Source organism: Mobula birostris, chromosome 2 (genome assembly GCF_030028105.1).
Source record: "Mobula birostris isolate sMobBir1 chromosome 2, sMobBir1.hap1, whole genome shotgun sequence".
NCBI lineage: Eukaryota > Metazoa > Chordata > Chondrichthyes > Myliobatiformes > Myliobatidae > Mobula > Mobula birostris.
In genome coordinates, this window is record NC_092371.1 from 77,122,893 (window position 1) to 77,135,066 (window position 12,174).

Here is a 12,174-nt window from a genome sequence, read left to right on the forward strand (position 1 = left end):
GATTCACAGGCACTTCCCAACGGCTCCTTTGTCCCAATGAGTCTGCAACAACATTCCCTGCCCACTTATAGGCATCTCACCTTAGTCTTCCTACATTCCCGTCAAATCTCTCCAGAAACTACTCCTTGCTCACACACCTGGGGCAATATCCAGTGACCAATTAATCTTCTAGCTCACATGTCTTAGAATGTGAGAAGAATTATCAGCTGCTGGAGGAAGCTAACATAGTCACGGGGAGAACAAATAAACTCCACACTGACAGCACCCAAGGTCAGGATTGAACCCGTGATACTGGAGATGTGAGACGAAGCTGTAGACTGCTCCTGCATTGATGGGTTGGAGGTATCCCTGGGGGTTTCCTCATCTGGCCTCCTGCCTAGTCAAAGAGCCTGTTAAAAATGGTTCCATTTAATATCAGAGAATATATACAGCAGGGGTCCCCAACCATTTTTGCACCGCGGACCGGCTTAATATTGACAATATTCTTGCAGACCGGCTGACCGGGGGGAGGGGGGTAGTGGGTGTTAATCACGACCGGAGGAGACACAATCGGCAATCGCCTCTGATCTGGGCTGACATTTACGTGCCGGGCGGCATCTAATCAATTAGCTTGTTTATTTTGGCTTTTTTTCTTAAAGACGTGCTGGGTGCGTCCCAGCCACTGCTGTACCGCTGCACTCTTCGCGGCCCGGAGGCTGGGGACAAATGAATTATAAGTCATTTATAAGGCAATAGCATCATAACATTTTAAGTAATGTTTGGATATTAAACACACCGCATATTTTCTTCGTATGAACATATAAAATTATTGCAACACACCAATATCGCTGAATCAGTGGGGGCCCTGAGCTTGTTTTCCTGCAACAAGACGGTCCTATCGAGGGGTGATGGGAGACAGCGATACTCGAAGGGGGTTCCTTATGTCTAGTCTATTCCGCAATTTAGTTTTCGTTGCATTCATTGCAGAAAACTCTGCTACGCAGCGATATGATGTTGGAAATGGAAGCAAAGTTTTCAGTGCTTTCGTGGTTATCTCAGGATATTCAGCCTCAACTTTGATCCAGAATGCCGGCAGAGATGTTAAGTCAAACATACTTTTAAGCCCATCGTCATTTGCAAGCTCAAGGAGTTGATCTTTTTCCCGCGCTGACATGGATGATTCACCGGGGACATTCACAATTGGGTCACGAACCCATTCCTTAGCACGTCTTGGGTCATTTACGTCTTGGGTCACTGATGACCTCGCGTGCGTTAAAGTTCAACAGTGGGCGTGACAGGGAATGAGGAAAGGTGCAGCTGACTCATATCGTTTCATATCGCCAAATCATATCGTTTCCTGGCGGCTCGTGGCTGGCGGCCCAGTCGCACATGCTTTGCAGCCCAGTACTGGTCCGCGGCATGGTGGTTGGGGACCACTGTTATACGGTATACAACCTGAAATTCTTACTTTTCACAGACATCTCTAGGCGTGTTGGTTGTTATCACAAATGATGCATTTCACTGTATGTTTCGATGTACGCGTGATAAATAAATCTGAGTCTGAATCTCTTTGACCACTGGTTAATGATCTCAAGATCTCTCAGTCCAGAACAAAGATCTTACCTCCACACAGGGAGTTTTAAAAGGCTCTATGCATCTCTCTTCTTTGTTTATGCAATGGATTGTTGTGTAATTTAGCATCCTGTTCCTTTCTCATTGGTCTGTGGAATGCCAAACTTCAGTCACTTGCAAGCAAATCACAGCAAGACCTTCCAGAGGAACAATGTGGACTTCCTGGAGACTCCAGAGCTCATGACCACCATGTTACTTCCTGGTAAGTGCCAGTTGCATGTCAGGCTTGAATGATGTTAATGGAGTCAGGGAATAAGCTCATCAGGAGGGTGAATCATGGGATCAGGGAGGGGCAGAATGATTTTCCCTCCCTAAATTACCTGTAGGGTGGCAGGGTGGAAATACGTCTCTACCAAAGGAGGTGTAAGGTGCTCCTTCCCTCCGCTAACCTGCAGGTCACCCTTGGACAAGGTGTAGCACCTGCTTAGCACCCCCCCCATCCACTTGATCAGGGTCACATGAAGCCACAGGAACAAGTGTTGGATGATCATATGAGCAGCTGGTTCATATCACAAGTACTGGGTGGTTATGTGACCACTGACGCCAGGCAGACAATCTCTGAAGAGTATTGATAATGGCTAGGTTCACCCGTCTTGTAAAGACACTGCCCAGAAGAAGGCAATGCAAAACACCTATGTGTAAAAATTTACCAAGAACATTTATGGTCATGGAAAGATCATGATCACCCACGTCCTACGACAGGGCACATAACAGACGAGTAGAATTAATTACCTGTTCAGTAAATGTTGTGATGGGTATACTGTATTGAACATGAGGGGAGGGCCTTGAGCCATGTATCAGCCCAACAGGGTACAGGTGGCACATTTCCTTCCCTAAAGGACATTATCTATAAATCTTCGTCTGAATGCACTCAGCGTTAACAACAAGGTCAATTACCAGCAAAGGTAAGAGATGCAAAGTAATAGTTATTGGAGAGACATAGTTGCACTGTGAGCGCAGGTGGGAATAAAACATTCAGGATTAATCAACTTTTAGCAAGGACTTGAAAAATGGAAAAGGTGCTAAGAAAGCCCTGATATGGGAAAAAGGCAGTGGAGAAGAAGGTTCTTCGGTTGAAAAGTCACATCAGTTGGACAGAGAAACACCAGGAGCTTGTTTTGCTGTTGTTGTTTAGTTGTGTCAGTACCTCCAGTTGAACTTTGTCTTTTTGTGTGTTTTTCCCCTAGCCATCAGTCTGTGGTTTTGTATTGCCATGTGCTCTTGTTTGTTTTCATGCCCCATGTGCTCCTGTCCCCACTCCTGCTCTACTCTGGTCCCTGTATTACTGAGCACTTGGCCTGTCACCTGTTTCTCATTATTACCCGTTTGCTGCCACTTCTGTCTCATTGTTAGTCTGACATCAGTGGTGGGGAGGATGCTGGAGTCAATTATAAAAGATGAAATAGCGGCATATTTGGATAGCAGTAGCAGGATAGATCTGAGTCAGCATGGATTTACGAAGTGGAAATCATGGTTGACTAATCTTCCGGAATTTTTTGAGGATGTAACTATGAAAATGGCCAGTGGATGTAGTGTACCTGGGCTTTCAGAAAAGTCCCACATAGGAGGTTAGTGGGCAAAATTAGAGCACATGGTATTAGGGGTAGGGTACTGACATGGATAGAAAATTGGTTGGCAGACAGGAAGCAAAGAGTAGGGATTAACAGGTCCTTCTCAGAATGGCAGGCAGTGACTAGTGGGGTACCGCAAGGCTCGGTGTTGGGACCGCAGCTATTTACAATATACATTCATGATTTAGATGAAGAGATTAAAAGTAACATTAGCAAATTTGCAGATGACACAAAGCTGGGTGACAGTGTGAAATGTGAGGAGGATGTTATGAGAATGCAGGGTGACTTGGACAGGTTGGGTGAGTGGGCAGATGCAGTTTAATGTGGATAAGTGTGAGGTTATCCACTTTGGTGGCAAGAACAGGAAGGCAGATTACTATCTGAATGGTGTCAAGTTAGGAAAAGGGGAAGTACACCAAGATCTGGGTGTCCTTGTTCATCAGTCACTGAAAGTAAGCATGCAGGTACAGCAGGCAGTGAAGAAAGCTAATGGCATGTTGGCCTTCATAACAAGGAGAGTTGAGAATAGGAGCAAAGAGGTCCTTCTGCAGTTGTACAAGGCCCTGGTGAGACCCCACCTGGAGTATTGTGTACAGTTTTGGTCTCCAAATTTGAGGAAGGACATTCTTGCTATGGAGAGAGTGCAGCGTAGGTTCACTGGGTTAATTCCAGGGATGGCGGGGTCATATGTTGAAAGATTGGAGCGACTGGGCTTGTATACACTGGAATTTAGAAGGATGAGAGGGGATCTGATTGAAACATATAAGATTATTAAGGGATTGGACACGCTAGAGGCAGGAAGCATGTTCCCGATATTGGGGGAGTCCAGAACCAGAGGCCACAGTTTAAGAATAAGGGGTAGACCATTTAGAACAGAGTTGAGGAAAAACTTTTTCACACAGAGGGTTGTGGATCTGTGGAATGCTCTGCCTCAGAAGGCAGTGGAGGCCAATTCTCTAGATTCTTTCAAGAAAGAGTTAGATAGAGCTCTTAAAGATAGCGGAGTCAAGGGATATGGAGAGAAGGCAGGAACAGGGTACTGATTGTGAATGATCAGCCATGATCACAGTGAATGGCGGTGCTGGCTCGAAGGGCCAAATGGCCTACTCCTGCACCTATTGTCTATTGTCTATTGTGCTCCACCTATCATCTGCCTCTCTGTTTATTGCTCAGTGTATTTTAGTCCTGTATTTTCACCTGTTTGTTGCCAGATTGTGCCAATGAGTTTTCCTGAGCCTTTCCAGCATTCAGTTCTGAACCCTGTCTGGCTGAATGTCGACTCTGCCTGTTTTCCAACTCTGGTTTTTGAATTTCTCTGGATGTTTTGATCTCTGCCTGAACTTTGACGCTGACTTTGTTTGCACCTCGGGATTTGTTACCCAATTATTATCACTGTGTGCAGGGTACTGGGTCTGTGATTGGATGCCTGCTCCAGCGCCCTGACACCCAGGCACATGCTGGGGGACGACTGCAAGTTTCACCACCCGTTCCAGTGTCAATGTAGCATGCCCACAACACTCAGCAGAACAACACAGAACACGACAAAACAACAACAGCAGACCAAGCCCTGATCCTCCCACACATACACTGTCCTCTAACTACAGGCCAGGGCGTCCTCCTTGGCCTCCACCCTCTGACAGATTGACAGATATTGGGCCTTTGACTTCCCAGTGGACCTTCAGAGATCAATAGACTTGGCCTGCAGCCATTGGGTCTCAACTGCTGGGCTTCCAATCAACCTTTGGGCTTTTATCCGAGCCTCCGAATGACCTTGGTACGTGTCTATGCCACTGGATCCCGTGTACATCTGCTGACTGTGATCACAACAGCCCTCATCGTCAATATTCATTTATGAGGTCCTGACGAAGGGTCTCGGCCTGAAACGTCGACTGCACATCTTCCTAGAGATGCTGCCTGGCCTGCTGCGTTCACCAGCAACTTTGATGTGTGTTGCTATTTTATCATCTAAATCATTGACATACAGCATAAATAGAAGTGGTCCCAACACCGACCCCTGTGGAACACCACTAGTCACTGGCAGCCAATCAGTAAAGGTCCTTTTATTCCCACTCGCTGCCTTCTCCCAATCAGCCAGTGCTGTAACCATGCCTGTAACTTTCCTGTAACCTGTGGGCTCTTAAGCAGCCTCATATGTGGCACCTTGTCAAAGGCCTCCTGAATATCCAAATATCCAACATCCACTGCATCCCCTTTATCTATCCTACTTGTAATCTCCTCAAAGAATTCCAACAGGTTCATCAGGCAGGATTTTCCCTGAAGGAAACCATGCTGACTTTGTTCTATCTTGTCCTGTGTCACCAAGTATTCCATCACCTCATTCCTAACAATTGACTTCAACATCTTCCCAACCACTGAGGTTAAGCTAACTGCTCTATAATTTCTTTTCTGCTGCATCCCTCCTTTCTTAAAGAGTGGAGTGACATTTGCAATTTTCCAGTCCTCTGGCACCATGCCAGATTCCAATGATTTTGGAAAGATCATTACTAATGCCACCACTGCCACTACCACTACCTCTTTCAGAATCCTAGGGTGCAATTCATCTGGTCCAGGTGACTTACGTACCCGAGGTCTTTCAGCTTTTTGAGCACCTTCTCCCTTGTAATAGTAAATGCACTCACTTCTCTTCCCTCACACCCTTCAACATTTGGCACACTGCTAGTGTTTTCCACAGTGAAGACTATTGCAAAATACTCATTTAGTTCATCTGCCATCTCATTAGCCTGTTATTATTTGTCTGGCCTCATTTTCTAGCAGTTCTATATCCACTCTCATCTCCCTTTTTTTTCATACTTGAAAAAGCTTTTACTATCCACCTTGATATTGTTTGCTAGCCTGCTTTCATATTTCATCGTTTCTCTGCTAAAGACTCTTTTAGTTGCTCTCTGTAGCTTTTTAAGAACTTCCCAATCCTCTGTCTTCCCACTAATTTTTGCTTTGTTATATGCCCTCTCTTTTGCTTTTATATTAGCTTTGACTTTCTTTGTCAGCCACGATTGTACTAATTTGCTATTTGAGTATTTCTTTGTTTTTGGAATACGTCTGTCCTGCACCTTCCTCATGCAATGTTAGCATTAATTTCAAGAAGACTAGACTACAAGAGCAGAGATGTGGTACTGAGGTTTTATAAGGCACTGGTGAGGCCTCATCTTGAGTATTGTGAATGGTTTTAGGCTCCTCATCTAAGAAAAGGTGCCGGCATTGAAGAGAGTCCAGAGGAGGTTTACAAGGATGATTCCAGAAATAAAAGGGTGATCATACAAGGAACATTTGATAGCTCTGGGTATGTACTCACTAGAATTTACAAGGATGAGGGGGGATCTCATTGAAACCTTTCGAATGTTGAAAGGCCTAGACAGAGTAGATGTAAGAGACGATATAAAATCTAAGGAGCAGAATGTTGAATCCATCTGGGTAGAGAATAGGAATAGTAAAGGGAAAAAATCACTGGTGGGAGTTGTCTATTGGCCACTGAATAATAACATTACAGTGGCACAGGCAATAAACAGAGAAATATTTGAGGCATATAAGAATGAAATAGCAGATATCATGGAGGACTTTAACTTGCACATAGATTGGGTGGATTAAGTTGGTCGAGGCTGTCTTGAGGAGGACTCCATAGAGTACATCTGTGATAGCTTTCTTGAACCGCATGTTACTGAACCTACAGGGGAATGTGCTATCTTAGATCTGGTCCTGTGCAATGAGACAGGTAAAATTAATGATCTTGTAGTTGGGGATCCTCTTGGAAAGAGTGATCACAGTATGATTGAATTTCTCATGTACGTGGAGAGTGCAATAGTTGAATCTAAAACCAGTGTATTACGCCTAAACAATGGAGATTACAAGCAGATATGGCTAGTGTAGACTGGGAACACAGGCTATATGGTGGGACAGTTGAGGAACAGTGGAAGACTTTCAAAGAGATTTTTCACGGTGCTCAATAAAAGTATATTCCAGTTAAAAGCAAGAACAGTAAGGGTGGGGAGAGGCAGCCTTCGATAACTCAGGAAATAAAAGAAAGCATCAAACTAAAAGTTTATGCATACAAAGTCATCAAGTAAAGTGGGAAACTGGAAGCCTAGGAAAACTTTAAAAAGCAACAAAGTACAACTAAGCGAGCAAGAAAGAAAAGGAAGCTAGATTATGAAAATAAACTAGCACAAAATATAAAAACGGATAGTAAAAGTTTTTATAATTACATAAAACGGAAAAAGGTGGCTAAAGTGAACATAGGTCCCTTGGAGGATGAGAAAGGGGAATTGATATTGGGTAATGAGGAAATGACAGAGCTTTGAATGACCATTGTGACGAGAATACACATAGATTACGATGTAGCTGTCCTGTGCTGGCACCAGTGGGATCAGCAGTTGGTCTGCCACCTGTCTTCAGGAGAGAGAGAGATAAGGAAAACAATGGAGCAGCATTTGGAGATGTTAATGAAGGGGAAGGAGAGCTGTCAAGAGCGGCTCCCCCTTTGAACCCTGAACTGTTTGAAGTGATGGACAGGCGATACCCCAGCAGGGGGATAAAAAGGGACAGGTTCGCTAAGGCAGGACACACACGACACCCGAGGTAACGAGACCCTGGAAGCGATGCGTCTCTCACAAGTTGGTGGGAAGTTTTGAAAGGCACGATCGGCGGGAACCTGGTGTGTGTCCACCCTTGCCTGGGTGCCAGGTTCACCGCAGAGAAACGATCGTATCTGGAAATGGAGGGGTCACGGTTGGTGACCTCATATGACATCACAAAGGACTCGCCCGAAAGCTGACTGCAAAGGTCTGTGTGTGGAAGCCGTTTTGAATATTCATTCGTTTTGCTCTCTCTCTCCTCCCCACCCCCCCCACTGTCCATCTCTCACGGCAGCGATTACTGCGAACTGAACTGAACTAAATTGAAGTGAACTTTGCGTCACTTTGAAACTGGTCATTTACCCCTAGACGGCGATAGAGCTTGATTGATCCTGTTATCTTAATTCTGTGTAGATGTATGTTTATCATTGCTGAACTGTTGCATTCATTATCCTTTTGATTAGAGTACTGTGTTGCTTGTTTCTTTAATAAAACTTTCTTAGTTCTAGTAATCCAGACTCCAACTGAGTGATCCATTTCTGCTGGTTTGGCAACCCAGTTACGGGGTACGTAACATAAGTGGGGTTCTCGTCCGCGATTTTGAACGCTAAACTTGGGACGGAGTAAATTGATTGGGTCATAATTCCCGAAAGAAAGAAAAGACAAACAGCAGAAATGGAGGCTGAGGAAGTTATAAAGGCGCCGACCTTGGAGGCATTAGAGGATGCCAGGAAATCGGAATTGGTAGCTGTGGCCAAACGGTTGAATCTTGCTAAGGGGAAGTCGACAATGAGGAGAGAGGAGATACACAGAGCTATCGTAGAGCACTATGTATCTAAAGGTGTGTTTCCCCAAGGCGAGCTGGGGGTGGTGTCTATTGAAAAACCTGCCAGAGACGCGGTACAGGTGCAGCTTGAAAAACTGAGACTCGAGCACGAGTTCCGGGTACGGCAGTTGGAGCGAGAAGAGAAAGAGAGAGAGTTAGAAAGGCAAGAGAAAGAGAAAGAGTTAGAAAGGCAGGAGAGAGAGAGGGAGAGAGAGAGACAGTGGGAGCGAGAGGAGATACAGAGGGAAAGGGAATTTGAGCTGGAGAAGTTAAAGATAAGGGCAGAGCAGGGGCCTGTGCTGAACCAAGGTGGAGGGTTCCGGGTGACCCAGGAGGTTAGGCTGGTTCCCCCATTTGACGATACCGACGTGGATCGGTACTTTCTCCACTTCGAAAAAGTTGCTACAAGTCAGGACTGGCCGAGGGATAAGTGGGCTGTTTTGCTTCAGAGTGTACTGAAAGGGAAAGCCCAACAAGCTTACTCAGCTTTGTCCGCGGAAGATGCCCAGAGGTATGAGGTGGTGAAAGAGGCCATCCTCAGGATTTATGAGTTGGTCCCGGAGGCATACTGGCAGAGGTTCTGGAATGCGAGGAAACAGTGGGACCGCACGTAGTTAGAGTTTGCCCGTGAGATGCAGACATATTGTGAGCCTTGGTGCACCTTGAAGGGGGTAGAGGGGGTTATGACAGACTGCTACAGCTGATCCTGATTGAGCAGTTTAAAGGTTGTGTCCCTGAGGGTATGAGACCCTACCTAGATGAGAAAGAGGCAGCCACGTTAGCTGCAATTGCTAAGTTAGCGGATGAGTATGCGTTGACGCATAAAGTGAAGTTTGCCCTGAGTAAAGGCTACCAGAAGGGACATCAGGACGGCGGGGAGAGTCCGCCAGAAAAGTCAGTAAGTAAGCCGGGGACTAGTGAGAAGGATAAGGTAGACCGGGAGCAGTCTGGTAGGAAGTCTCCTGGGGTCGTCTGTTATAATTGTGGGAAAGTCGGACACTTTGCGTCCAGGTGCTTTGCCCCAAAGAAGGAGACGGGAAAAGGAAAAACGGCGATTTTGACTGGCTGTATCGAGCTGGTACACGAACCGCTAGGACAGGACAGGTCTGCCAAGGTTCAGGAAGGGCGCGAGAAGTTTATGTCGGCCGGATTGGTGTCAGTGAATGAGGGGTTAAAACCAGTTCCAGTGTGGATCTGGAGAGACACGGGAGCGTGTCAGTCACTAATACTGAAGAGTGTATTAGAGTTTAGCTCAGAGACCCAGACTGGGGAAGTCAAGGTCAAAGGTATTGGGGAAGGGACAGAGGCCGTCCCTTTGCACCAGATACACTTACAAAGCAACCTGGTCTCTGGACTAGTCACGATCGGGGTGAGGCCCGAATTACCGATGAAAGGCGTGGAAGTCTTGCTCGGTAATGACCGCGCCGGGGGAATCGTGTTCGAAGCAGTGAGATTGACAGGTCAGCCTGCCAGCATTGAGGCCCCGCCCATGGACTCACAGGTTCATCACGGGACTGCGGTAGTAAATTTAGCTGAGACGTTTCTGCCAGCCTCGTACGAGAAGGGGGTAGAAAGTGAAAAGAAGGAGTGTAGTGAGACAAGAGGTAGTGAGGGAGCTGGGACAGACGTAGCATTAGCCAGGAAAGAATTTGTGCAGGCGCAGAGGCGAGACGAGGGGCTGATGGTTTTGGCAGAGACAGCTCTCTCTGACACAGAATTAACAAGGGAACTAGTAGGCTATTGTGTGGAGGAAGTGCTAAGGAAGAAAGGGAAACCAAGTACCGTACCCACAGATGAGGAATGGGGGGTGGTGCAAAAGAGTTATGAGGATGAGATTTTTAACCTGGCCCACAAGGTACCCCCCGGTGGACATTTTGCGGTGCTGGAGGAAACAGTTGGTGGAATCATGAAAGAGGTTTACCGGCTGCCCAGGAGGAACGATGTTATTGATTATGGCCGACGCGAACTGAGACGGTCACAGGCTTTTGATATGCTAACAAACCTAGTCGGTGTTAGCGTGGAAATCAATGAAGCTAAGGTCCCCCTGATAAGAGAAAAAAACCATTTTGAAAAGATGAGTATGGTATCGACCAGATGGGAGAAGGCTATTGTTTTGGCCAGCTCTGCTGATAAGGTCTCTCCCTTAATCCCCGAAGAAAGCGACTCTTTAGGAGAAGTAATTAAACGACTCGCACGCGTGTGTTTGATCGTCCCGAGGCAATGCAAAAAAACTGGGACATTGGGTGGTGTCAGTCTAGCGAACAACAGCCCTATAGAATGAGTAATCCAGTGACTAAAGGGCTGACGAGCACAGAGGTGTGTATTGGCGATGTAAAACGGCTGTCTGAAGCCAGCTTGATAGTGAACCTTGAAAAAATGAGTTCGGCCACATGAAGGTCACTTACCTGGGAATTGTGGTGACACAGGGGCAGCTGGCAGCGATGCAAGCTACAGTGCAGGCTATCTCTGACATCCCAACCCCGACAGACAAGAGGGCCCTCAGACGGCTCTTGGAGATGGTGGGGTACTGTAGGAAGTTTTGCAATAACTCCGTGGTTACTACCCCTCCCCCTCCTACTAAGTCCTTGCGAGAGAAAACTAAGTCGGAATGGGACGACCCTTGTTATTGTGGTCCGGGACGAAACCCAATGAGAGGTTACATTGATCGCAATTCATCAGTGTTTTTGGCCACTATGAAGTTTGCTAAGTTGGAGCCTGGTCTAAGGGATTATTAGTAACACATATAAAAGGAACGGAAAATGTGATGGCTGACTGTCAGGTGTTGACAACTTCAAACTCGCTGTATTAGCCAAATAGCTGATAAAGATGTATATTTGTGTGTATCAAATAATGTATTCATGTTTGTAATTTTTTACCCCTGGTAAAAATCCTTAAAGGGGGGAAGTGTGACGAGAATACACATAGATTAAGATGTAGCTGTCCTGTACTGGCACCAGTGGGATCAACAGTTGGTCTGCCACCTGTCTTCAGGAGAGAGAGAGATAAGGAAAACAATGGAGCAGCATTTGGAGATGTTAATGAAGGGGAAGGAGAGCTGTCAAGATCGGCTCCCCCTTTGAACCCTGAACTGTTTGAAGTGATGGACAGGCGATACCCCAGCAGGGGGATAAAAAGGGACAGGTTCGCTAAGGCAGGACACACACGACACCCGAGGTAACGAGACCCTGGAAGCAGTGCGTCTCTCACAAGTCGGTGGGAAGTTTTGGAAGGCACGATCGGCGGGAACCTGGTTTGTGTCCACCCTTGCCTGGGTGCCAGGTTCACCGCAGAGAAACGATCGTATCTGGAAATGGAGGGGTCACGGTCGGTGACCTCAGATGACATCACAAAGGACTCGCCTGAAAGCTGACTGCGAAGGTCTGTGTGTGGAAGCTGTTTTGAATATTCATTCACTTTGCTCTCTCCCGCCCCCCCCCCCCCCCCCACTGTCCATCTCTCATGGCAGTGATTACTGCGAACTGAACTGAACTAAATTGAAGTGAACTTTGCGTCACTTTGAAACTGGTCATTTACCCCTAGACAACGATAGAGCTTGATTGATCCTGTTTATTATTGC

General features: G+C 46.4%; 1 protein-coding gene across 3 annotated transcripts in view; it reads left to right on the forward strand.

Annotated features, from left to right (window-relative positions):
• The window catches only part of LOC140187828 (N-terminal EF-hand calcium-binding protein 1-like), a 198,934-nt gene that overhangs the window by 150,819 nt on the left and 35,941 nt on the right, over nucleotides 1-12,174 (forward strand). For all 3 annotated transcript variants that reach the window (XM_072243620.1, XM_072243631.1, XM_072243626.1), the window contains one exon: nucleotides 1,722-1,813. In XM_072243620.1, the coding sequence (XP_072099721.1) occupies nucleotides 1,722-1,813 (92 nt within the window). The remainder of the gene's footprint in view (nucleotides 1-1,721; nucleotides 1,814-12,174) is intronic.